Raw genomic sequence first — 26938 nt, 5'->3', positions numbered from 1 at the left:
TGTGTTTTGCTAAGAGCCCTTATGGTAAACTCTTTAGCCTAATTAATTTTTCATTCACCTGTCTGTTTACCCAATCATCATTTATAGATGCCTAGTTCAGCCAGGCAAGTCTAGCAGGAATTATTTAACACCAATAGGGAGTTTTTCTCTATATAAATAATAACCATGTTTTTTTGCCAACAGTTTACAAATATTCCCTGAAAGAGTGGGTTAAAACATAATCCCATTTTAGAGAAAATATGGATTTCAAATTTCAAATTTTAGTCTAATTGCATTGTTTTACAGACAAGGAAGCTAAACTGGTCTGAGAATAGTTAAAAGTTGACAGACTTTCCTGGCCGACCAGTGGTTAAGACTCCATGCTTTTACTGTAGGGGACGCGGGTTTGATCCCTGGTCAGGGATCTAAGATCCCACATGCCACGTGGCAAGTTGAAAATATATTTTAATATTATCAACTTTTATGGGACTACTGAGTTGCCACTGACATTAATCTGCACAAGACGATGGCCAATACGGAATTTTGTTGTGATATCTTTAATGTATTCCTTTTAGCTAGTTTCGATAGTGATATAGCTAAATAATATAGATGTATTTGTTCACTTGGGGAGAATTAGAAATGCACCCAAGCAGTTGTGAGTCATTACCTTGAAATGGTGAAGTAGTATAAATGAGTTTTCAAGTCATATTCACTTTATATTTCATACTAGAATTAGAATTCCAAACTGATTTAAGTCAGGCAATTTAAGTATCATTCTTTAGCTTTTGATAATGGCCTCTTCCATTTTAGTTTCCATAAATTTGGTAACCATTACCAGTCAGTACTTTGATCTGCCATAGCATATCTTAAGGAATTATAATTTCTATTCTGCAGTTATAGGAACTTATCTAAAGATCTGAGTCAACTTTACAAACACTTAAAACTATAAGAAAATTCCTGGGAAGAGCAACTGTTTCATTTCACTTTCAAGATATGCAAAATGAGGTACAATGACTCAAAACTCTGAGAACCTATAAAATCTGATGAATGGGCTAATATATACTATTAGTCACCCGGAGTTTAATATGTTCTTACAAGACTACTGCACTGTGGCTTAAGGACAATTAGTTAACAAATGATAAAAATGAAGAACAATGACATAAAGAGACTTGCTTTAGGTCACACACAAGTGAAGAGTCAAAAACAAACACTCTCAAGTAACTGTCCATTTCTTCATCCCTGTTCACAATTTTTCAGTCAATCCTCATTCATATCAAATTCTAATTCATGGTAATGATTCTTGGGTGATCTTTAAAATGACCTTTTTGTGCTTTCTTAATATACCACTGGATTTCTTTTTGTGAAGTACAAACAAAATCTATTTTAATAGCATTTAAATGTCCATCTTTAATTTAGAGAAATCAACCTCCAGATATATCATTCTTCATAGAACACATGCTAAAAATAGTATATGTGCCCTAAAAGTAGAGACTAATAGCTAACATATTTCTTACAGATGGCAAATGTAATTCTCAGCACTAAAATCTAATACAAGTTACCATGGAAATTTATTGGAAATCAACACGTTTTTTCCTACTATATGACCTGAGAGAGTAGTTAGCATTTTTTTATGTGTCACATCTAACTTCTCACTTTACTGATGTGGTTGTCAAAGTTTGATATACAGGGAACTGCTTATTAAAAGTTATAACTTGCATTTTTGACCCAGTTATGCCATTTCTCAACCGAGTGCAGGAATTCACAGCCATATAAATGCACAGCCATCTTCCTCTCCCCAACAATGTTGCTTTCATGCCCCAGGATGGTGATAGACATCCCTCTGGCAGCAGTGACTCAACTACTGAGGACAACTAACCCAGTGCCTTGCCCAGAGCTGGGACTTAATTCATATTTGGTGAATGGGAATGATTTATTGCTTTCTCATACAACAGCATTATATGAATCATCTTTAACCAGCAGTGAAGTGAGACTTTGAGCAGGATATGAAGAATTGTCAGTCAGTAGGTTGTCCTGACCCAGAAATAATGAGAATATTAAGGTAGTTCTGAGAAGTAAAAGTGAATGGTGTGTTGGTGGGTAGTGGCCATGGATATGCTATTCTGTTTGTGATCTCTGATCACATATGTGGAATTGTGCTATGTGCGTGCTCAATGCTATCTGTGGGCTTCTTGCAAATATCTTAAACTGAATTATTATTTTTTAAAGTGCCTGTGTGTTACTTTCCAAGGCAAAGATCTGAGTTCCAGTGAATTCCCTCTGCTCTCACTGTAGGTTTACTTGTGTTTTTATAACCTCTTTAGATGCTAGAAAGACGCCTGTAAAAAATGATTTGAACTTTTGAACACATAGGAACTGTTTATCCAGGTTCTGTTACTGTGTAATTTTTTTCTTTGCCTGTTTTGCGATCATATCATTGACCAATAATATGTGGAGGTTCAATCTTCATACTGTCTGCCCTTCCTTACTACACATAATTGAGATTTAGCTGAATACAAGTGTTTAAAACAGGAAATTAGCAGTATTTACTGCCCATCATATATCTTGTTCCTCCTTGGGAACTGCTATTTGCGCAGGCTGAACACTGTATACAGCCTATTTGCATAGGCTGAAATATATGTATATATCCATATATAGGTTGTTGAGACATCCCTAAGTGGATTTCCTTTTTAAAAAGGGATATGGAGGAACTGTGTCCAACAATGAAGGCCCTCTTCATTTAAGAGGTTAATTATTTAATACTTGAAGACAGTGCTCTTTCAGACATCTCTCTGAGTAGTAAATGTGTCCTATAAAGCACAATTTCATGGAATACATGAGGCAAGTAACCTCATTAAGACTAGATGTGAGGGCAATGTACAAACGTTCAAACAGATTCAAAGGTGTTGACCACGTAAAAAGAATGAGGCAATTAGTTAGAATTAGTCCCGCTGACTGGCTATACCCCTCTTTCATTCCTCTGTGATGGCAACAGTGAACTCAAGAGAGCTAGTTGCTTTTCATCTGTTAGATTCTACCAAGTTTATTAGAGTACCTATTGTCTAGGCAAAGACCTTGGTATGCCAACTGTGGTCCACAGACCAGCAGCATCAAGAAACTTGTTTGAAATTCAAATCTTGAGTTCACCTCAGACTAATGATTTTTTTTTTTTCTGCACCACGCGACATGTGGGATCTTAGTTCCCCAACCAGGGATCGAACCCGTGCCCCCTGCAGTGTAAGTGCAGAATCTTAACCGCTGGACCACCAGGGAAGTCCCAGACTAGTGATTTTGAATCACTTTTTAACAAACTTCCTAGGTGATTTCTGTGTACTGTAAAGATTGCGATAACAACCACAACAGAAGATGGTAAAGCACTGCTCTAAGGACTTCGGGTTGACTTTCCAAGACTGGTGTAGGGGAGCAAATTTTGCCACCCCAAAATGTGTCTCTTTGGTATGAGGATCAACTTAGTCTGGTTATTTTTAAGAAATAGAAACTCAGGAAGTTTTTCCTTTTATGTCTGTCTTAGTTGCCTAAAATAATTTAAATAAAGGGCCTGTTCCCAGAATAGAGCTATCACCAAAGATACCTGCAAAGATCGTGGGCAAGGGTGTGGTGAGGTAGACCCAGCTTGCCTTTAGGACCAGTGGGAATATTCTCTCTGGTGTGTACATTACAGATAGGGTTATTTTTATATCTCTAGATGGTCATGCCATAATTAATTTGTAAAAGAGCTCTATTTACTCAGCTTAAAGTAAGTGCTTACATAAATTATTTCTAAATGTCATAGGAACTAACGCAAATGTTTTTTAAGTTCATGTGATCTATGATTAACCTTTAGTCAATAAAAGCAAATTTAAAGTTACTGGTTTAATTAAAACAGGTGTATCTTTAAAGTTATCAGCATTCAGTATAATACTTTTATTCTACCTAGGTTTACTAAAAGTCAAGTAAGTTCATGTTATCTCTGTTACAAAATTTGTCAACAAGAAAAATAACTTAAGATGGCTAACTGCTTTAATGTCTCATAAAATCTTCAGGGGTAATCTAAGTGTGATTATTAAAAACAAATGTATAAAATAGATGTAAATGAGATAAGAGTTTTCAGGTGAACTTTTTAAAACGATTGTTTACTTAAATAGTTCCCCAAATCTTTTTGGTAACTTAACACCCTTAGGGTTTCGCTAGATCAAATTAAATGATGGAAATTCATTAAATATCTAGATCATTTCCAAATAAGGTAAAATAATAAAACATTAATTATTGAACATAGTCTTATCTACTTTTGACTTCCTATTGCGGAGAAACTAAAGATGAATTTCAGTCTTTCAGTAACCATGTCTTGTGCCACACTGAAAGACTGCACTATTTAAAAGGGCACATATTTCTAGAAATTATAAAAGGTACTTATAGGCACAATATTGTAAATCAACTATACTTCAATAAAAAATAAAAAAATTAAAAGAGCTGAAATTAAAAAAAGGTATTTATAAATTCTCCACACCACAAAATGCTAATGTAGTTCACAATTATTTATTTCTTTGTTTTCACTAGAAATTAAGGTTTCTAATTATTACATGTGATTAAGGATACTAGAGATAATAAGGGAAACAATTCTGTATGCAAGGGAAGTAAAATGTATTTTTGGGTAAGAAAAGGCATGAGATAATGGAGATGCATTTTTGTTGAGAGAAATAAAAGTAATTTTTGTCCTAGAGCTGATTATTTCAAACTGGGAAAGAGAAAAAGGGGCAAACTAAAGTGGACATAGAAAGTTGTAGAAGTTTTGTGAAAAAGGGATCTTGGGAAAGAAGTTTTATGTGTGATCAAGCTGGCTAAGATTGGGATAAATTTAATTATGTGAATAAATTTCAGTATCAAAGGTACACTTGTACAAAATTAGAATTTGGTTTTGCTTTCTGTTAAAAGCACAAAGTTTTTTTTTTAGATTATTGGTCTGCTCTTAATAAGCAATTGTAAACAAAGATCTTCTTTATCATTAATGCCATCTGTCTAGAAAAACAAAAATTCTACTATGTTTTATCTTTATCAGGTCTTTGACTATTTAGGAAAAAAACCTGAGTCTCTTCAAATATTATAAGAGCTAAGTTTTTTTTACAACTATTTAACCTTCTGTATTTGCCTGTGAAGTCTTTGTCATTTTAAGTGGATAACTAAGTATTGTTTCATAGTGACCTATGATCCTATTTGACAAGTGTTTTAAAATTTTTTGATATTTTTGACAAACTTCCCCCAAGTCAAATTCTGATGAAGTCTTATTGACCTGGAAATAATTTGGGGGTTTTCCAAAAGGCCCCTGGAATACCTCAAAATATTTGCTTTCTCTCCTTATAAAAGAGAGATATTAAACTAATTAGGCTTATTGGGTATGCTAAATGATATGGGAAGCATTGTCAAGTAAGTGATGATAAATGTTCTTAGGTTATATTATTTGGGTAAATGTTATTAATATAAATGTTCTAGAAATTATATAAAATTCCTAAAATTCAGATATTTCCTGCTACAATGTTATTAGCCATAATTCTAGTTATTATCTTAAAATTTTATGTGTCACAGAAATAATCAAATTTCCTTTTCAATTGCATTACAGTGAATCAGATCTTTAACCATGCCATTTTAAGACTTTGGTCATTTATAGACAATTATTGTTTTACTCTGATGTTTTTGCAAACAAAACAAAAACTTCATCTTCAAGAAGATCCATAGAAAGGACTTTCTGACAATGTATCTTTCTGATAACTTTCAGATGATACCACTGAATTGGGTAAGAAATTATAGAACTCTAATCGAAAAACTGATAGCTTCACAAAACTGCTAACAAAAGATAAGAGCAACAAGAATTAGTCACATGGGACTGAATAAATTGATGAATATGACTATAATTTTATGACTTTTTTGTCTGAACTATAACTACCTTTTTAATCTTTGTTTTTCAGATATAAGAAAACCTTTAATCTTACACTATGACTTAACAGCAATTCAGTAAATTATATCTTTATAAGCAGAATTGAAACATTTGTATTTTTCTCCCTACCTGATCCCTCCAGAATTCAGAAACTCATGGTGAATACTCTTATTTTCAGGGCATTATAGTTATATTTACATATGTTCAATAAGAATCTGTTCTCCTTGGAACAGGACACAATTGGAAACTTGTTGTATTACCAAGATTTTCACTGGAATGTCTTATTTGAGAGAGACATGTATAGACTCAGATATGACCAGACAGCTTTAAGGAACTAAGGTTGACTTTAATGGAGCCAATAAGGCCCTTTGGAAAAACAGCCTGGCACCTTGCTTACAGGGTTCCCAGCAGCCTTACCAGGGGAGTAAGGAAGGTCACTTCCTGGCAGGTGCAGGAACCTCAGGATATTTTGGGGACCTCAGAAAGAGAGGAACTCACCCAAAGCTATAGGTGTTACAGGCATGCATGATGGCAAGTGTTTGGCTTGGCTTCCTCGCCTCGAGGGGCATTTAAAAGTTCAATCTGGAGATTCCTTATTGAACTTTAACCATCCCAAACATCACATTTATGTGATGATGTACAAGTTAAAGATCTTTATTAAGAATTTAACATTTAGTTAGGAAAACAAACAAAATAAAGAACTTCCAATGACTATGCCCATATATAAATTAAATACTAAGAGCTCTGGCCCACATGATTAACAGGAATGATAAAAACTGAAGGGCTTATCATTCTTGGCTCTCAATATGGGTGTTGTCCCGGATCATTCCCTTGTTATTTATTAATTGAGAAATAAGCTAATCATCAGCTAAGAGTGGTCCTTTTCTTTCCTAACAAAGATGCTGCTTGGATATTCCAGTTCACACTTAGGAAAACAATAACCAAACGGACTGAAAGGCAAAACTATGCTACATAACAAATATCCATGCTGTAGTTGATCAAGAAAAACTGGGATCAACAGACCTTTGAAAAGATATTCCACTGTTGAGGCAAAAATAACTTGGAGTTAACCTCACTTAAATCATATATTCTATATCTAAGGAAATAGCTCAAAAGTCTAGTTTTCATGCCTGTAATTTTGGTGGCAGTCAAATAATCTTGTTGCAATGTCCATATCAAGAAACTCAAAGGTACAGAATCACTAGTACCAGACAACTTGTGCTCTTGGCATTCATAATAGCCTCCAATGTGGTTTTTATTTGTTTACTTGTTTTGGTGTTAGTTGCCAAGAAAAAAAGAAGAATTGAGGTCAGATTAAATGTCTTACATAATTGAGGAGCAGAGAAGCAAGAAAAATGTTACAGGATAGAATAAAACTTTGACTTCAAAATGTCAGATCTTATCCAAAGAGAGAATTTGTTAAACCTGATGGCTCTGATTTGAAGATGCTGCAGCAACATAACTAAAGTTCTTTAATATTTTGGCATTGCATAAGCAAAGAAGAGGGACAGAATATACCCTCCGAAAATATGCCTCTTTGATATAAAGATTATTTAAGGCTGATTATTTTTAAGAGACAGCAGACACAGGAGAAGCTCTAAAAACCGAGTAGAAGTTACTCTTTGTAAGAGATATTTACATTTATAAAAGAAATCCTCATTTGTAAGGGTGTTTCCCTTGCTGTACCAGGAAGAAGATGACTCTGAATCTCCAGAAACTCATCAATGGAGAAGGCAGAGAATTAAATCTGCAGAACAACCATGCCCATGTTTACCACGCTTTTCCTGGTCACCTCCCATAATTGGCCTTCCCCTGCTCCCCAACACCTTCTTTTGTCTTTAGCTGGAGATGGTACTTAAGGTGCTGGCTTGGGCCACTTCAGGGAGTTACTCAGTTTTCCTGGGTATCTCCCATGTATACAGGAGGAATACATGTTATTAAATTTATGTCTGTTTTTCTCCTGTTAATCTATCTTTTATTACACGGTGTGTCTCAGCCAAGAACCTAGAAAGGTAGAGGGAAAATGATTTTTCCTCCCCCACAGTAACGACTCAGTAAAAGTGACTCTTCTGGGGCTTCCCTGGTGGCGCAGTGGTTGAGAGTCTGCCTGCTAATGCAGGGGACACGGGTTCGAGCCCTGGTCTGGGAAGATCCCACATGCCGCAGAGCGGCTGGGCCCGTGAGCCACAATTGCTGAGCCTGCGCGTCTGGAGCCTGCGCTCCGCAACAAGAGGGGCCGCGATGGTGAGAGGCCCGCGCACCGTGATGAAGAGTGGCCCCCACTTGCCACAACTAGAGAAAGCCCTAGCACAGAAACGAAGACCCAACATAGCAATCAATCAATCAATCAATTAATCAATAAAAAAAAAAAAAAAAAAAAAAAAAAGTGACTCTTCTGTGGATGCCTACTGAGGTTTTAATGGGTCATGGTCTTTTTACAGAGATGCAGCCATAAAGAGATGTAGGAGGTTTTGATGTCTGGGCAAAGTTTGGCTTTTCCATATTCTGAAATCAATGGTCGAAGATGTCAAAGGATGAGCCCCGAGAGAGCTTTAAACAGTTCTATAGTCTTACTGTATCTCTCAGCAAATAAATGCACTAGGTAAATACTAACAAGGATAGGGGCACATGGTACAAAAATGATTCATTTTAAGAAGGGATAAGGAGTCCGCTGGGTCTAAATTCATCTGGCTTTAAAACAATGCGTCCTAAATGATGTGCATGTTAATTACATTACTAAAGATATTCCGAGGACTAGGGAGTTTATAGAGCAAGTCTAATTCCCATTGATTACACTCTTCGGAGGGAGAGAGGGAGGGAGGGAGAGAGAGAGACTGCACATGCAACAATTAAAATGGGTTTGAGGGGGAATAGAGAAAAACTAGATATTTATCATTATTAACTAGTGCTAGTCTCTGAGGTAGATACTTTGCCAGTCCCCAAACTACTTCATGATGAATGAAGTGCCACACTATTGTAATCTAAACATAACCATCTACAACAGGACTGTTAACGAACATTCCCTTAATGTGACAGTTTCAAAGCCAAACATTCCCTAGAAGCACAATTCTATCAATACATTAGAAGTGCTTAATATCAATGTAATTTAAAAAGCAGATGATGGCATTTCAAATTATATTGGTTCTTATTTCCTGTTCATTTAATTTTATGAGTGCCAGACACATAGTAGGTTCTTAACAATTATCATTAAATGCATGAATAAATAAATGAAGATATCCTTTAGGACAGCACATTCAAACTAAAGTAAGTCTGTTATAAGGAAAAATATAGAATCAATGGAACAAAATTGCTGGAGCTACAGCTGACCATTTTAATGAAAGATAAATTAGATTTCAGGGAGTTTTTAATGGAACACGTTATTGCTGCATCCTAAATTACCCAGAACATCATGTAGTTGGAGTAGAAAAATCATGTAATAGCTGCTAACGTTTACTAGGTGATAAATATGTGTCAGACATTGTGATACATATTGATATATATTCATTTATTAAATCCTCATAGCTACTCTATATGGAAGGTACTATTATTATTCCCCTTTTATACAAGAGGAATTTGAGGCTCACAGAGAATAAGGGATTTGTCCAAGATAGCATAGCTAGTAAGCAGAGAGTAGATTTTATACAGACAGCCTTGCTCCAGAGTCCAAACCCTTAAACATTAAACTACTTTGCTCCAGAGAGTAAACATGCCCACGCTGTGAGGTCATCCAGAATTAGAGTATGGACAAAAAACTCAGAGAATGAATAAGAAATTTAGGACTGCCGGATCGGTGCAAGAGGGGCTAGCCCAGAGGCCAGAGCACAGTGCTGCTGCGTACCCATCTGGAGAACTGTTTGTGTTAGAGAAATGGAAAACATAAAAATGCAAGGAAAATAAAAGGTTGGGGTTTTGGACGGAAACTGAAGGTCAATGTTTGATGTGTGGTCGAATCGGGGAGCAGCAATTAGGAATCTAAGCAAAGACATCTGGGAAACAGATTCAGAGACATATATGGAATTCAATTCAATAGGCAATGGTGGAGACAACAAATAGCACAGTAGTGAATGTCGGTCTACTCTTTGCTTTGGTTCTTTTTGGAACAAGGATCGAACTCTCAAGCTTGTCAAGCCAGGGACTAGAGTGAGGAATAAGGGGCAGGGTAGTCATACACTAATATGGCCCCATGGCCCTTTGTCTCTGTTTCACTGTATAACCTAGTTCTCTGTATAGCATGTGACATGATCCTAACCGTCCAAGTACCTTCCCTGGCTGCAGGAATCAACAACTCTGAATATTCTCAAGCAAGGGTTTTCCTTTTCTTCTTTTTTTTAAAATTTATTTATTTTATTTTTGGCTGCGTTGGGTCTTCGTTGCTGCGCGCAGGCTTTCTCTAGCTGCAGTGAGTGGGGGCTACTCTTCGTTGCGGTGTGCGGGCTTCTCATTGCGGTGGCTTCTCTTGTTGCGGAGCACAGGCTCTAGGCATGCGGGCTTCAGTAGTTGTGGCATGGGGGCTCAGTAGTTGTGACTTGCGGGCTCCAGAGCACAGGCTCAGTAGCTCAGTAGTTGTGGCGCACGGGCTTAGTTGCTCCACGACACGTGGGATCTTCCCGGACCAGGGCTCAAACCCATGTCCCCTGCATTGGCAGGTGGATTCTTAACCGCTGCGCCACCAGGGAAGCCCCTCAAGCAAGGGTTTTCTATGGTCAAATTTCCTAGTAAATTTTTAGGCGGTTTTTGTGGAATTAAGATTTTTTTTTAAGAGAAAAGGCTGGCCCAGAATCCACCCTAGCTCAGTCCTAGCTGAAGTATTTATTGTAGTATCCTCTTGGCATTAAGGAAGATTCATTTGATACATGTGAATGATATGTCAAAGAATCCATACCACCCATTGGAGGGCTCTGACATCATTTTTATTATGTCAACAATACTGAACTAAAGGTAACAGTGGAGGGAAAAATGCTTAAGTTACTTTGGCAAAGGTATGTCCTGGCAAGTGTACTTGTCAGAGGAATGGATAATTATTGACTTACAAGATCTGTATTCATCAAATGCTTTAACATATCTCTCTATGGAGATTTTATAAAGAAAGTCTTTGAAGGCCTGTAAGATAGTTAAGGGATTTATGAGTCAATGGCAGAAAAATATGATTCATAGGGACAGCTTCCGGTTCTTCTCCGAGCTTTAGGCTTCTGAGCAATACAGTAACTCATCTGGTCATTATATAATTGCTAGCATGACAGCAATTTAACTCTTTCAGGGACCCTATGATCAAAGACCCAAACTATCAGCTCACATGTGCTGTGTCTTGACCTTCTGAACCTTTCAGGGCTGGGGAACTTGCAGTTATGCCATCTGTTAACTAGAGTCCTTTGTTTTTCCCCGTAGATGGTTGGGATAGATCATTCCACACTGCTGCCATTGTGAATTGAGGACTTATTTGCTGCAGCTCCCTTAAAAGGAAGGTGAACACTAACTTTAAGAGGGACTTTTGGAGAACATGACCTTGAAGAACTCTTTTTGGCTTCTTTTTTTTTTTTTTTTTAAATTTTTTTTTTTCAAACATCTTTATTGAAGTATAATTGCCTTACAATAGTGTGTTAGCATCTGCTTCATAACAAAGTGAATCTGTTATACATATACAATATGTTCCCATTTCTCTTCCCTCTTGCATCTCCCTCCCTCCCACCCTCCCCATCCCACCCCTCTAGGTGGTCACAAAGCACCGAGCTGATCTCCCTGTGCTATGCGGCTGCTTCCCACTAGCTATCTATTTTACATTTGGTAGTGTATATATGCCCATGACACTCTCTTACCCTGTCACATCTCACCTCACCCCCTCCCCATATCCTCAAGTCCATTCTCTAGTAGGTCTGTGTCTTTATTCCCGTCTTGCCACTAGGTTCTTCATGGCCTTTTTTTTTTTTTTTTTTCCCTTAGATTCCATATATATGTGTTAGCATACTGTATTTGTTTTTCTCTTTCTGACTTACTTCACTCTGTATGACAGACTCTAACTCCATCCACCTCATTACAAATACCTCCATTTCATTTCTTTTTATGGCTGAGTAATATTCCATTGTATATATGTGCCACATCTTCTTTATCCATTCATCTGTCGATGGACATTTAGGTTGCTTCCATGTCCTGGCTATTGTAAATAGAGCTGCAATGAACATTTTGGTACATGACTCTTTTTGACCTATGGTTTTCTCAGGGTATATGCCCAGTAGTGGGATTGCTGGGTCGTATGGTAGTTCTATTTGTAGTTTTTTAAGGAACCTCCATACTGTTCTCCATAGTGGCTGTATCAATTTACATTCCCACCAACAGTGCAAGAGTGTTCCCTTTCCTCCACACCCTCTCCAGCATTTATTGTTTCTAGATTTTTTGATGATGGCCATTCTGACCGGTGTGAGGTGATACCTCATTGTAGTTTTGATTTGCATTTCTCTAATGATTAATGATGTTGAGCATTCTTTCATGTGTCTGTAGGCCATCTGTATATCTTCTTTGGAGAAATGTCTATTTAGATCTTCTGCCCATTTTTGGATTGGGTTGTTTGTTTTTTTGTTATTGAGCTGCATGAGCTGCTTGTAAATCTTGGAGATTAATCCTTTGTCAGTTGCTTCATTTGCAAATATTTTCTCCCATTCTGAGGGTTGTCTTTTGGTCTTGTTTATGGTTTCCTTTGCTGTGCAAAAGCTTTTCAGTTTCATTAGGTCCCATTTGTTTATTTGTGTTCTTATTTCCATTTCTCTGGGAGCTGGGTCAGAAAGAATCTTGCTGTGATGTATGTCATAGAGTGTTCTGCCTATGTTTTCCTCTAAGAGTTTGATAGTGTCTGCCCTTACACTTAGGTCTTTAATCCATTTTGAGTTTATTTTTGTGCATGGTGTCAGGGAGTGTTCTAATTTCATACTTTTACATGTTCCTGTCCAATTTTCCCAGCACCACTTATTGAAGAGGCTGTCTTTTCTCCACTGTATATGCTTGCCTCCTTTATCAAAGATAAGTTGACCATATGTGTGTGGGTTTATCTCTGGGCTTTCTATCCTGTTCCATTGATCTATATTTCTGTTTTTGTGCCAATACCAAACTGTCTTGATTACTGAAGCTTTGTAATATAGTCTGAAGTCAGGGAGCCTGATTCCCCCAGCTCCATTTTTCGTTCTCAAGATTGCTTTGGCTATTCGGGGTCTTTTGTGTTTCCATACAAATTGTGAAATTTTTTGTTCTAGTTCTGTGAAAAATGCCAGTGGTAGTTTGATAGGGATTGCATTGAATCTGTAGATTGCTTTGGGTAGTAGAGACATTTTCACAATGTTGATTCTTCCAATCCAGGAACATGGTATATCTCTCCATCTATTTGTATCATCTTTAATTTCTTTCATCAGTGTCTTATAATTTTCTGCATACAGGTCTTTTGTCTCCTTAGGTAGGTTTATTCCTAGATATTTTTTTGTTGCAATGGTAAATGGGAGTGTTTTCTTAATTTCACTTTCAGATTTTTCGTCATTAGTGTATAGAAATGCAAGAGATTTCTGTGCATTAATTTTGTATCCTGCTACTTTACCAAATTCATTGATTAGCTCTAGGAGTTTTCTGGTAGCATCTTTAGGATTCTCTATGTATAGTATCATGTCATCTGCAAACAGTGACAGCTTTACTTCTTCTTTTCCGATTTGGATTCCTTTTATTTCTTTGTCTTCTCTGATTGCTGTGGCTAGGACTTCCAGAACTATGTTGAATAATAGTGGTGAGAGTGGGCAACCTTGTCTTGTTCCTGATCTTAGTGGAAATGGTTTCAGTTTTTCACCATTGAGGACAATGTTGGCTGTGGGTTTGTCATATATGGCCTTTATTATGTTGAGGAAAGTTCCCTCTATGCCTACTTTCTGCAGGGCTTTTATCATAAATGGGTGTTGAATTTTGTCAAAAGCTTTCTCTGCATCTATTGAGATGATCATATGGTTTTTCTCCTTCAATTTGTTAATATGGTGTATCACATTGATTGATTTGCGTATATTGAAGAATCCTTGCATTCCTGGGATAAACCCCACTTGATCATGGTGTATGATCCTTTTAATGTGCTGTTGGATTCTGTTTGCTAGTATTTTGTTGAGGATTTTTGCATCTATGTTCATCAGTGATATTGGCCTGTAGTTTTCTTTCTTTGTGACATCTTTGTCTGGTTTTGGTATCAGGGTGATGGTGGCCTCGTAGAATGAGTTTGGGAGTGTTCCTCCCTCTGCAATATTTTGGAAGAGTTTGAGAAGGATAGGTGTTAGCTCTTCTCTAAATGTTTGATGGAATTCGCCTGTGAAGCCATCTGGTCCTGGGCTTTTGTTTGTTGGAAGGTTTTTAATCACAGTTTCAATTTCAGTGCTTGTGATTGGTCTGTTCATATTTTCTATTTCTTCCTGGTTCAGTCTCGGCAGTTTGTGCATTTCTAAGAATCTGTCCATTTCTTCCAGGTTGTCCATTTTATTGGCATAGAGTTGCTTGTAGTAATCTCTCATGATCTTTTGTATTTCTGCAGTGTCAGTGGTTACTTCTCCTTTTTCATTTCTAATTCTATTGATCTGAGTCTTCTCCCTTTTTCTCTTGATGAGTCTGGCTAATGGTTTATCAATTTTGTTTATCTTCTCAAAGAACCAGCTTTTAGTTTCATTGATTTTTGCTATTGTTTCCTTCATTTCTTTTTCATTTATTTCTGACCTGATCTTTATAATTTCTTTCCTTCTGCTGGCTTTGGGGTTTTTTTGTTCTTCTTTCTCTAATTGCTTTAGGTGCAAGGTTAGGTTGTTTATTCGAGATGTTGCCTGTTTCTTGAGGTAGGCTTGTATTGCTATAAACTTCCCTCTTAGCACTGCTTTTGCTGTGTCCCATAGGTTTTGGGTCGTCGTGTCTCCATTGTCATTTGTTTCTAGGTATTTTTTGATTTCCCCTTTGATTTCTTCAGTAATCACTTCGTTATTAAGTAATGTATTGTGTAGCCTCCATGTGTTTGTATTTTTTACAGATCTTTTCCTGTAATTGATATCTAGTCTCATAGCGTTGTGGTCGGAAAAGATACTTGATACGATTTCAATTTTCTTAAATTTACCAAGGCTTGATTTGTGACCCAAGATATGATCTATCCTGGAGAATGTTCCATGAGCACTTGAGAAAAATGTGTATTCTGTTGTTTTTGGGTGGAATGTCCTATAAATATCAATTAAGTCCATCTTGTTTAATGTATCATTTAAAGCTTGTGTTTCCTTATTTATTTTCATTTTGGATGATCTGTCCATTGGTGAAAGTGGGGTGTTAAAGTCCCCTACTATGATTGTGTTGCTGTCAATTTCCCCTTTCATGGCTGTTAGTATTTGCCTTATGTATTGAGGTGCTCCTATGTTGGGTGCATAAATATTTACAATTGTTATACCTTCCTCTTGGATCGATCCCTTGATCATTATATAGTGTCCTTCTTTGTCTCTTGTAATAGTCTTTCTTTTAAAGTCTATTTTGTCTGATATGAGAATTGCTACTCCAGCTTTCTTTTGATTTCCATTTGCATGGAATATCTTTTTCCATCCCCTCACTTTCAGTCTGTATGTGTCCCTAGGTCTGAAGTGGGTCTCTTGTAGACAGCATATGTATGGGTCTTGTTTTTGTATCCATTCAGCCAGCCTGTGTCTTTTGGTGGGAGCATTTAATCCATTTACATTCAAGGTAATTATCGATATGTATGTTCCTATTCCCATTTTCTTAAATGTATTGGGTTTGTTATTGTAGGTGTTTTCCTTCTCTTGTGTTTCTTGCCTAGAGAATTTCCTTTAGCATTTGTTGTAAAGCTGGTTTGGTGGTGCTGAACTCTCTCAGCTTTTGCTTGTCTGTAAAGGTTTTAATTTCTCCATCGAATCTGAATGAGATCCTTGCTGGGTAGAGTAATCTTGGTTGTAGGTTTTTCTCCTTCATGACTTTAAGTATATCCTGCCACTCCCTTCTGGCTTGCAGAGTTTCTGCTGAGAGATCAGATGTTAACCTTATGGGGATTCCCTTGTGTGTTATTTGTTTTTTTTCCCTTGCTGCCTTTAATATGTTTTCCTTATATTTAATTTTTGACAGTTTGATTAATATGTGTCTTGGCGTGTTCCTCCTTGGGTTTATCCTGTATGGGACTCTCTGTGCTTCCAGGACTTGATTAACTATTTCCTTTCCCATATTAGGGAAGTTTTCAACTATAATCTCTTCAAAAATTTTCTCAGTCCCTTTCTTTTTCTCTTCTTCTTCTGGTACCCCTATAATTCGAATGTTGGCACGTTTAATGTTGTCCCAGAGGTCCCTGAGACTGTCCTCAGTTCTTTTCATTCTTTTTTCTTTATCCTGCTCTGTAGTAGTTATTTCCACCATTTTATCTTCCAGGTCACTTATCCTTTCTTCTGCCTCAGTTATTCTACTATTGATCCCATCTAGAGTATTTTTAATTTCATTTATTGTGTTTTTCATCATTGCTTGGTTCCTCTTTAGTTCTTCTACATCCTTGTTAAATGTTTCTTGCATTTTGTCTATTCTATTTCCAAGATTTTGGATCATCCTTACTATCATTATTCTGAATTCTTTTTCAGGTAGACTACCTATTTCCTCTTCATTTGTTAAGTCCAGTGTGTTTTGAGCCTGCTCCTTCATCTGCTGTGTGTTTTTCTGTCGTCTCATTTTGCCTATCTTACTGTGTTTGGGGTCTCCTTTTCACAGGCTGCAGGTTCGTAGTTCCCGTTGTTTTTGGTATCTGTCCCCAGCGGCTAAGGTGGGTTCAGTGGGTTGTGTAGGCTTCCTGGTGGAGGGAACTAGTGCCTGAGTTCTGGTGGATGAGGCTAGATCTTGTCTTTCTGGTGGGCACGTCCACGTCTGGTGGTGTATTTTGTGGTGTCTGTGGCCTTATTATGATTTTAGGCAGCCTCTCTGCCAATGGATGGGGTTGTGTTCCTGTCTAGCTAGTTGTTTGGCATAGGATGTCCAGCACTGTAGCTTGCTGGTCGTTGAGTGAAGCTGGGTCTTGATGTTGAGATGGAGATCTCTGGGAGATTTTTGCCGTTTGGTATTACGTGGAGCTGGGAGGTCTCTTGTGGACCAGTGTTCTGAAGTTGGCTCTCCCACCTCAGAGGCACGGCCCTGATGCCTGGCTGGAGCACCAAGAGCCTTTCGTCCACACGGCTCAGAGTAAAAGGGAGAAAAAATAGAAAGAAAGAAAGAAAGAGGCTATAATATAGTGAAGTAAAATAAAGCTATTGTAAAGCAAAGCTATACAGACAAAATCTCACCCAGAAGCATATACATATACACTCACTAAAAAAAGGAAAAGGGGAAAAATTAATATCTCCTGCTCCCAGAGTCCACCTCCTGAATTTGGGATGATTCGTTGTCTATTCAGGTATTCCACAGATGCAGGTACATCAAGTTGTCTGTGGAGCTTTAATCCGCTGCTCCCGAGGCTGCTGGGAGAGATTTCCCCTTCTCTTCCCTGTTCGCACAGCTCCTGGGGTTCAGCTTTGGATTTGGACCCGCCTCTGCGTGTAGGTCGCCTGAGGGCGTCTGTTCCCCGCCCAGACAGGACGGGGTTAAAGGAGCAGCTGCTTCGGGGGCTCTGGCTCACCCAGGCCGCGGGGAGGGAGGGGTACAGAGGAGGCGGGGCGAGCCTGCGGCGTCAGAGGCCGGCGTGACGTTGCACCAGCCTGAGGCGCGCAGTGCGTTCTCCCGGGGATGTTGTCCCCAGATCCCGGGACCCTGGCAGTGGCGGGCTGCACAGGCTCCCGGGAGGGTTGGTGTGGAGAGTGACCTGTGCTCGCACACAGGCTTTTTGGAGGCGGCAGCAGCAGCCCCAGCGTCTCACGCCCGTCTCTGGGGTCCGCGCTGATCGCCGTGGCTTGCGCCCTTCTCTGGAGTTCGTTTAGGCGGCGCTCTGAATCCCCTCTCCTTGCGCGCAGCGAAACAAAGAGGCAAGAAAAAGTCTCTTGCCTCTTCGGCAGCTGCAGACCTTTTCCCGGTCTCCCTCCCGGCTAGCTGTGGTGCGCCAACCCCTTCAGGCTGTGTTCACGCCGCCAGCCCCAGTCCTCTCCCTGCGATCCGACCGCAGCCCGAGCCTCAGCTCCCAGCCCCGCCCGCCCCGGCGGGGGAGCAGACAAGCCTCTCGGGCTGGTGAGCGCCGCTCGGCGCCGAGCCTCTGTGCGGGAGTCTCTCCGATTTTCCCTCTGCGCCCCTGTTGCTGTGGGATCCGCGCTGATAGCCGCGGCTCGCGCCCTTCTCTGGAGTTCGTTTAGGCGGCGCTCTGAATCCCCTCTCCTTGCCCGCCGCGAAACAAAGAGGCAAGAAAAAGACTCTTGCCTCTTCGGCAGCCGCAGACTTTTTCCCGGACTCCCTCCGGGCTAGCTGTGGTGCGCTAACCCCTTCAGGCTGTGTTCACGCCCTGAACTGTTTCAATAGGCCCTTAAGTGTTGTCTCATTCCCTGCTTTGTCTCATTTCTTCTCCATGTTGACTTCAACGTTACTTGCTTAAGAGTCTCTGCTCAGGCCACCATTTTATTCAGCTCCTCAGATTCCACGCCGGGTCGCTTATTTCTGCGCTTCATCCGAGATTTCGTGAATAGAGGTCACAAAGATGAGCCCTAAGTCTGAATTTTTAAACAAGCTTCTACCACCATTTTGCTGCACCTCAAGTTCTGGAAAACACTAGATAAAAATTTGGAAACCAGAAATTAATCTTATCAGTTAAACTATTCTAATAATAATCACTTGATTTTAGATTCACTAGCCCTTCTATTTCTTTACCCCCTGGGGGGTGGGTGTCTCCCAGTGACTCAGGTCTCCCACTTGCGGAAGAGCAGCGCGGCCTTGTCCTTCCCCCACCCAGCGAAACCTCACCTGCTTCCTTTTTGGCTTCTTAATGCTTTTACTTTATTAAGCATAAAATGCTGTTGGCATAAATACATATTTGAAAAACACTGTGGAAGATCTAAGTATTCAAGAGTGCTCTAACATTGTCCACTACTTTCTTCTTCATGTTTGGGGAATTAGACAGTATTGGAAAAGTTTTTTCAAACAATTTCCTTGATTCCTCAGTCATTTATTTTTGTAGTACTGGAAGCTTCTGTAGCTATGGGCAACTTAACCTTAGGCCACACATGCTAGAAATAGCGTGGGGCTGTGTGCCCCTTCCTGGCTGTGTGCCTGGCTGCTAGAAGAGAGCTTTAATAGTTGTATCCTCCTGGGAAACAACCCAGCTTCCTTACTTTAACTGTCACTCCTACTTTGTCCTAAAAAGAAATATATGTTGCTCAAGAGAGTAACCAGAATGGTGCAAGTATTTTATCCACAGAAAAGAATGGATAAAAGGAACTAACGAAGTTGAATCTAGGGAAATGAAGGCCCAGAAGGATTATGGTGACTGTCCTCAAACTTTTGAAGGGCTATTTTGGGGAAGAGAGATTAAAAGTGAGGTCAAGGGGTAGACAGACAGTGAAATAGGAATGCTTTCTAATAGTTAGGTTTTTCCAAAGATAGAATTGGCTTCCTTGAGGAGGAATGTGATCCAGTATAAGCTGACCGATCACTGAGGAAGATGTTATGGAGTAGTTCAATTACACATTTAAATTGCTTCCCACTGTGAGAAGCTATTTCTGTCCTTTTATATGTATAATATTTCTACTCTAAATCCCTTCATTGACTGAATATATGTGTTAAGCTAGAGAAACAATCATGTTGCTTACTAACTGCTGCTTACCTTTTCCCTCAGTTAACATCCCCCCAAAAGTAAAGTATTTTAATATTATAGTCACCTTGACAACAGAGGTGTCTGTTTTAATAGCTTTCAGTAACATTATTCAAAGGGAATCTAGTGTCCACTAAAGTGACAGGAACAGTCTTCGGCATTCTCTTTCTTTTCCAACCTCAAAGAGTTTAGGATTAAACATGTGCTTTGAAATTAAAATCACTGTGAATTTGCTGAGTAAGAGAACATCCAGAAAGTTTTCACTTAGCATAATGTAGAAAAAATATATTTTTCTCTGCGATGTACATGAAAAGTTTCACCAACTAAAAGGCATGGCTCAAATTTTACAATCGTTTATAATTTCAAACAATTCAGTATCTATTTATATATATTTTATCCCTGTGTGTAAGGTGTTGGGGTTGCCGTGGAATCAGATTTAGTGAATTGCTATTCATGAATAATAATTGACACCTAATTCACTAGTGAATTATTATTAACCATGGGAGGATATTACACATGTGAAACTTACCCAAGGCAGAAAAAAACGTCAAAAAGAACTACAATGGGGAATCCATTGGACATAATTCTTACACTCAAGGAACAGCCTTCCAATAAGGAGCACAATCTTTGATTTAAAACTGTCCTGGTTATTTTTAATTGGTTTGCCTATTTCTAATAATAATAAGCAGCATCTAACTAAATACTTCCTGTGTACAGGCTCCATGCCAAGCTCTTCACATTTATTGTCTTCTTTCGTCCTTAAAACACACTGAAGAGTTGATATTATTATTTTCCCCATTCCATATTACCAGGAAACTGAAGCTTAAGGAAGTTGGATATCATTCCTAAGGTTATATAGTTCGTATTAAAACAGAGAAAGGGGGACTTTCCTGGTGATCCAGTGGTTAAGATTCCCCGCTTCCACCGCAGGGGGCATGGGTTCAGTCCCTGGTGGGCTTGATCCCTGGTCCGAGAACTAAGATCCCGCATGCCATGAGGCGCGGCCAAAACAAACAAACAAACAAACAAGCCAACAAAAAAACAGCAAGGAATCTAAGTTTGACTCTAGTTTCTGAGCTAGTCACCTATCTGCTGTGTTACATGTTTTGATGGCCCTAATGCTAATGTAATTATTTTATTTAGGATAAATTTATGTAAAAAAAAATTAAAAAACTTTTTGCTTCCAAATTATTTCCCTTCCATTAAAGGTTAAGTCAACCACTCAAGCTTAGAAGGTTACACTCACCCCGTTTGTGAAGGAGAACACTGGCATGCCGACGTCCATTTCCATTTTCAACATAACAGGAGTAATTTCCCAAGTCACCTTCTTCTACAGAGTCCACAATTAATGAGATGGAAACTTCCTGTTCCCCAAGATGCTCCTTAAGGATTCTAAAATATAAAGCAAAACGAAACAAAAAACCCCACACAAACATACACATACATGAAAAAGAAAAACATTTAGATGAATGTGAATCTGATGTGAAAAAACCTACAGCATCTGTGCTTCAAATTTGGTCATGGATTAATGCTATCTTAATTAAATTATATCATGCCCTTTTCTTCTTCACTTCTAATAAGGAAGCTTGTCTCTGTAGATGCTAATGAAGTTGCAGTTAATTATCTCTCTTAGCAGGACAATCACACTGTCATAATAAAGAGGTGAGAGAGACCCTGAAAAGTTTACAAATTGCTTTCCCTTTAAGAAGAAATATGATGTAAGGGTGAGATAAGAAATTCTAATGTCTTCAGCTGGAGGACTAATTATCTATCAGGTTAATTTAAAAAAATAAAAGGAAGAATAGAAAATTTCTGAGCTATTTTGACATTTCAGTTGAAATCTCTAGCCTGGCTTTTTTTTTTAATGGTGCAAATCAATTCCTATTTTAAAAGAAACATGAAATTACAAAACTGTAGACTAAGTGTTCTGATGAAGTGTTTAATTCTGACATTTAAAATTAATGGTAAATGCTCACTAATCTCACTGTCAAGGATTTTAGCAATCTTTTTAGAACAAATGGAAAACTTCAAAGTAAGCCTCCCTTTCCTTGCTCACAAAGTTTCCACCTCTGCCCTCCCACCTGTTTGGTAACTCACCTCTGCACAATACTTCCTAATGCAGAATTAAAGAAAATTACCTTTCTAGAACATTCCCTGAGCACCCACAACAGGAGAGAGGGGAAAAGTTAGGAGGTTTATTATCCTTCTTTAACCTTAGCATTTCACAGTGTATGGGTATGAGATAATAGTGAAGTTTTGAACATGAGAAATGGCAGAGGAACATTTTAGTACATACTGGAGAATTGCTCATCTGGGCATTTCAGAACCCAACTGCAGTGCAATACTCTTGTGTATTTGTTGCCAGGAAGAAAATTCCAGTAGAAATAATCTTATACGACAGTTCTGTAGGTTTTTATTTTCTATCGAAAACCTTTTTCTCTTATACCTTTGATCAAGTTTTAAAAGTTCTCACATTTAAGAAGAAGAATTTGGTTAAAATGCTCATATATACCCAGAAGAGGCGATCTTTAGATGGGAGAATGTTTACAAATGATCAGTATTTTGATTCACTTATAGCTTATTTATTAATATATTTGCCTATTTACATTATGATTAAGAATGAGTATCTGTGTATAAGCATACTTTGGGTCATAATTGAATACCTCAATATTTAAAAGTAAATGAACAAATACATTAATTATCTTTTTTAAAAAGAAGCAAGAGGCTTAAGCATGATGCCCTCAAAATCGATTGTATTTTAATGATTATTCACTATTATTCCCACTATATTAATGTTTAGACCTTAAAGTCAGACTAAAGAAGGTGATAAAAACATTTTTTGTATCCTTTATGATTCCTATCAAGTGCTTTATAGTCAACATGATGCCTAAAATATGTAAAAACATATAAAAGGAAGTTACAAAGATTGCGCTTGGTTGAATCCTAGAAACCTGTTAATATCTTCTCTCAACAATTAAGAATAAGAGCGCTTATAAACCGAAGGTGTAATATCACATTTTCCATGTTTTGTTTTTTTTTAACATCTTTACTGGAGTATAATTGCTTTACAATGGTGTGTTAGTTTCTGCTTTATAACAAAGTGAATCAGCTATACATATACATATATCCCCATATCCCCTCCCTCTTACGTCTCCCTCCCACCCTCCCTATCCCACCCCTCTAGGTGGTCACAAAGCACAGAGCTGATCTCCCTCTGCTATGCGGCTGCTTCCCACTAGCTATCGGTTTTACATTTGGTAGTGTATATATGTCCATGCCACTCTCTCACTTCGTCCCAGCTTACCCTCCCCACTCCCCGTGTCCTCAAGTCCATTCTCTATGTCTGCATCTTTATTCCTGTCCTGCCCCTAGGTTCTTCAGAACCTTTTCTTGGTTTTTTTTTGATTCCATATATATGTGTTAGCATACAGTATTTGTTTTTCTCTTTCTGACTTACTTCACTCTGTAGGACAGACTCTAGGTCCATCCACCTCACTACAAATAACTCAATTTCATTTCTTTTTATGACTAATATTCCATTGTATATATGTGCCACATCTTCTTTATCCATTCATCTTTTGATGGACACTAGGTTGCTTCCATGTCCTGGCTACTGTAAATAGTGCTGCATTGAACATTGTGGTGCATGTCTCTTTTTGAATTATGGTTTTCTCAGGGTATATGCCCAGTAGTGGGATTGCTGGGTCGTATGGTAGTTCTATTTTTAGTTTTTTAAGGAACCTCCATAACTGTTCTCCATAGTGGCTGTATCACCTGATCTCAGACATTTTCCATGTTTGATGTTTTGGTCTGTCTCACACTCAGTTTATTCCTTAGTGAAAAACTCCTTTTTAATTCTCTTAAACTCTTTGCAAATGGCACTCCTGTTTGACAATTTCATAGTCACTCTCTCAAGAGTATTTTGCCTGTTCGCCACTAAATGTTGCAATATTTTTATTATTTATTATTTTATTATAATAGTAAAACACTCCCCCAAACCCCTTCTTTTCTTTTAGTTCACTTTCTATTCACTAAGAGAACAAATGTTAATCTTGATTGTACAAGTTAAAAGACAAAAATTACTTTACCTAATGTCACTTTCCCAAACTCGATTTTCATCCAGATCTTCAATAAACTTCTCTCCTTTCATCCAGTAAATTAAAGGACTGACATCTCCACTGTACCCAAAGAAAGCTCTGCAGGTTAGATTAGCTGAATCGCCTGTTGAGAGAAGTGATGAAAATGTGTTATAAAACTGTTTGTACACTCTTATTTTAGGCAAAGTGGCAGGTAACATTTTAATCACTTCATTGATTTAATGAAACATCTTTCTAAAATCACATTTTTCAGATGTTTTCTATCTTCGTCAAATTCATGTGGGCTTTTGACAGCTTATTTAGTGGAAAGTGAATTACTTATAAGATTTTGAAGAACACTGGTCAGTTATTTCATAGAAGGTTCTTCCACTTAAGTTTGCCTGATTTTTCCACATGATTAAATTGAGGTTATGAATGATTGGGAATGGTACCATGGAGGTGACGTGCCCTTCTCAAAGCATGATATCAGACAGAACATAATGTTGATAATATAAGATTCTATAAAGCAGGTAGAAGATGTTTCTCAGTCCTGAATGTGGGAAACAGAAAGAGAACAAAAATCTTTTCATGGGAAAGAAATGAAACTGTAAAATGCAGGATCCCCTAAAAATGTTATTAAAATATTTGTACTATATGAGGAATAGTATTTTAATTAAGGAAACCAGCACACGCTCAGGTAAAAAAGCGCATTAAAATACAAATGAACAACTCCTGAGCATAAATATTTGGGATGTTTATAAGATGTAAAATCAATAATACTGCTGTGGAGATGAGTTTCTTCCAATATGCTACTCAAGAGAGACCACTATAATGGTGAATACAGGTTGGTTGATTACTTAATAAGGTAAGTGGAGGTCCCTGACTGAAAAGTGGAAACGAATCAAATGCCTGCAGAAAATAAGGCGTATTTCTGGACAGGTAATGTGATTTTGCAAACACCTGGTTTCCCCATGCCTCAGGCGGCATGAGAGAACTGAACTATACCAGTATCATTATAGTTTTAAGATCTTGCTGCCTCCAAGTAGAGCTAGAAAATGAGGGGTGGGATAGAGACCTGTAGGGACCTAGTCCAGCTTGGACTGGAGCAGGGGAACTCACAAGGATGAGGACTACATGAAGGGCTGGGAACTAGGCTCCAGGGATACCTTTATAGGCATCTGAAGTAAGGAGACTTTCTTCATTTCATAAATTCCTGAGAATATTCTGGAGGACTCTGACAACTCTGACTTTAAGGTGAAGAGAAGGAGGTTCCTAAAGACTGGAAACCTCACAGCTAAGCTATGAGTTAATAGTGCACACCTCGTGAACCTGGGCTTACAAGTGATTCTACAGTATGAACCCAGAGCAAAGCACAATGCAGTTACAGATGCATTCTTTCTAAGTCCTGGTATGGGTCAACCTATATGCAAACTTTATTCTCCAAGTTCCACAACAAGAAAATTTTTATTGGATAAAATTCATATCATTATTTTAATTATGCCCACTGTGTAAGAATAGTTCATAACTAAGTTCTTGCTGTTCTAATATTTCTAAGATGCATGATATAGCCTTTCCTTTTATGTTATACTTGTTTATGTCTGAATGTTCTCCAAGTAAGTGATTCCTTATGGACTTTGATTCTATATACAATAACCGTTATTAGTGACCAGATAAGTCAAGTCCAGAAAATGTCTAGAAACTTTTAAGAGGCAAAATGCAGCTTTAAATAGGTTCCTTTACTATTAATTTTTTTTTGAATTTATCCTTCTTTCATCTTTTTTTTTTAATACAGCAGGTTTTTATTAGTCATCAGTTTTATACACATCAGTGTATACATGTCAATCTCAATCGCCCAATTCAGCACACCACCATCCCCACGCCCCCACAGCTTTTCCCCCTTAGTGTCCATATGTTTGTTCTCTACACCTGTGTCTCAACTTCTGCCCTGCAAACCGGTTCATCTGTACCATTTTTCTAGGTTCCACATACATGCGTTAATATACGATATTTGTTTTTCTCTTTCTGACTTACTTCACTCTGTATGACAGTCTCTAGATCCATCCACGTCTCAACAAATGACTCAATTTCGTTCCTTTTGATGGCTGAGTAATATTCCATTGTATATATGTACCACATCTTGTTTATCCATTCGTCTGTCGATGGGCATTTAGGTTGCTTCCATGACCTGGCTATTGTAAATAGTGCTGCAATGAATATTGGGGTGCATATGTCTTTTTGAATTGTGGTTTTCTCTGGGTATATGCCCAGTAGTGGGATTGCAGAATCATATGGAAATTCCATTTTTAGTTTTTTAAGGAACCTCCATATTGTTCTCCATAGTGGCTGTATCAATTTACATTCCCACCAACAGTGCAAGAGGGTTCCCTTTTCTCCACACCCTCTCCAGCATTTGTTGTTTGTAGATTTTCTGATGATGCCCATTCTAACTGGTGTGAGATGATACCTCATTGTAGTTTTGATTTGCATTTCTCTAATAATTAGTGATGTTGAGCATCTTTTCATGTGCTTCTTGGCCATCTGTATGTCTTCTTTGGAGAAATGTCTATTTAGGTCTTCTGCCCATTTTTGGACTGGGTTGTTTGTTTTTTTAATATTGAGCTGCATGAGCTGTTTATATATTTTGGAGATTAATCCTTTGTCCACTGATTCATTTGCAAATATTTTCTCCCATTCTGAGGGATGTCTTTTCGTCTTGTTTATGGTTTCCTTTGCTGTGCAAAAGCTTTGAAGTTTCATTAGGTCCCATTTGTTTATTTTTGTTTTTATTTCCATTACTCTAGGAGGTGGATCAAGAAAGATCTTGCTGTGATTTATGGCAAAGAGTGTTCTTCCTATATTTTCCTCTAAGAGTTTTATAGTGTCCGGACTTACATTTAGGTCTCGAATCCATTTTGAGTTTATTTTTGTGTATGGTGTTAGGGAGTGTTCTAATTTCGTTCTTTTACATGTAGCTGTCCAGTTTTCCCAGCACCACTTATTGAAGAGACTGTCTTTTCTCCATTGTATATCCTTGCCTCCTTTGTCATAGATTAGTTGACCATATGTGCATGGGTTTATCTCTGGGCTTCCTATCTTGTTCCATTGATCTTTGTTTCTGTTTCTGTGCCAGTACCATATTGTCTTGATTACTGTAGCTTTGTAGTATAGTCTGAAGTCAGGGAGTCTGATTCCTCCCACTCCTCAAAGAAG

The 26938-nt window shown here is 38.1% G+C and overlaps 1 protein-coding gene across 1 annotated transcript in view; it reads right to left on the bottom strand.

Moving 5' to 3' along the window:
* Positions 1-26938, bottom strand: part of IL1RAPL1 (interleukin 1 receptor accessory protein like 1) — a 737124-nt gene that overhangs the window by 29083 nt on the left and 681103 nt on the right. The window contains exons 7-8 of the mRNA XM_057538635.1: positions 23741-23873; positions 20899-21044 (exon numbers count right to left, since the gene is read on the bottom strand). Coding sequence (XP_057394618.1) covers positions 20899-21044; positions 23741-23873 — 279 coding nt within the window. The remainder of the gene's footprint in view (positions 1-20898; positions 21045-23740; positions 23874-26938) is intronic.

The sequence above is a fragment of the Balaenoptera acutorostrata genome, chromosome X (assembly GCF_949987535.1).
Source record: "Balaenoptera acutorostrata chromosome X, mBalAcu1.1, whole genome shotgun sequence".
NCBI lineage: Eukaryota > Metazoa > Chordata > Mammalia > Artiodactyla > Balaenopteridae > Balaenoptera > Balaenoptera acutorostrata.
The sequence above is the reverse complement of the archived record's forward strand: the minus strand, read 5'-3'. Positions and strand labels throughout refer to the sequence as shown.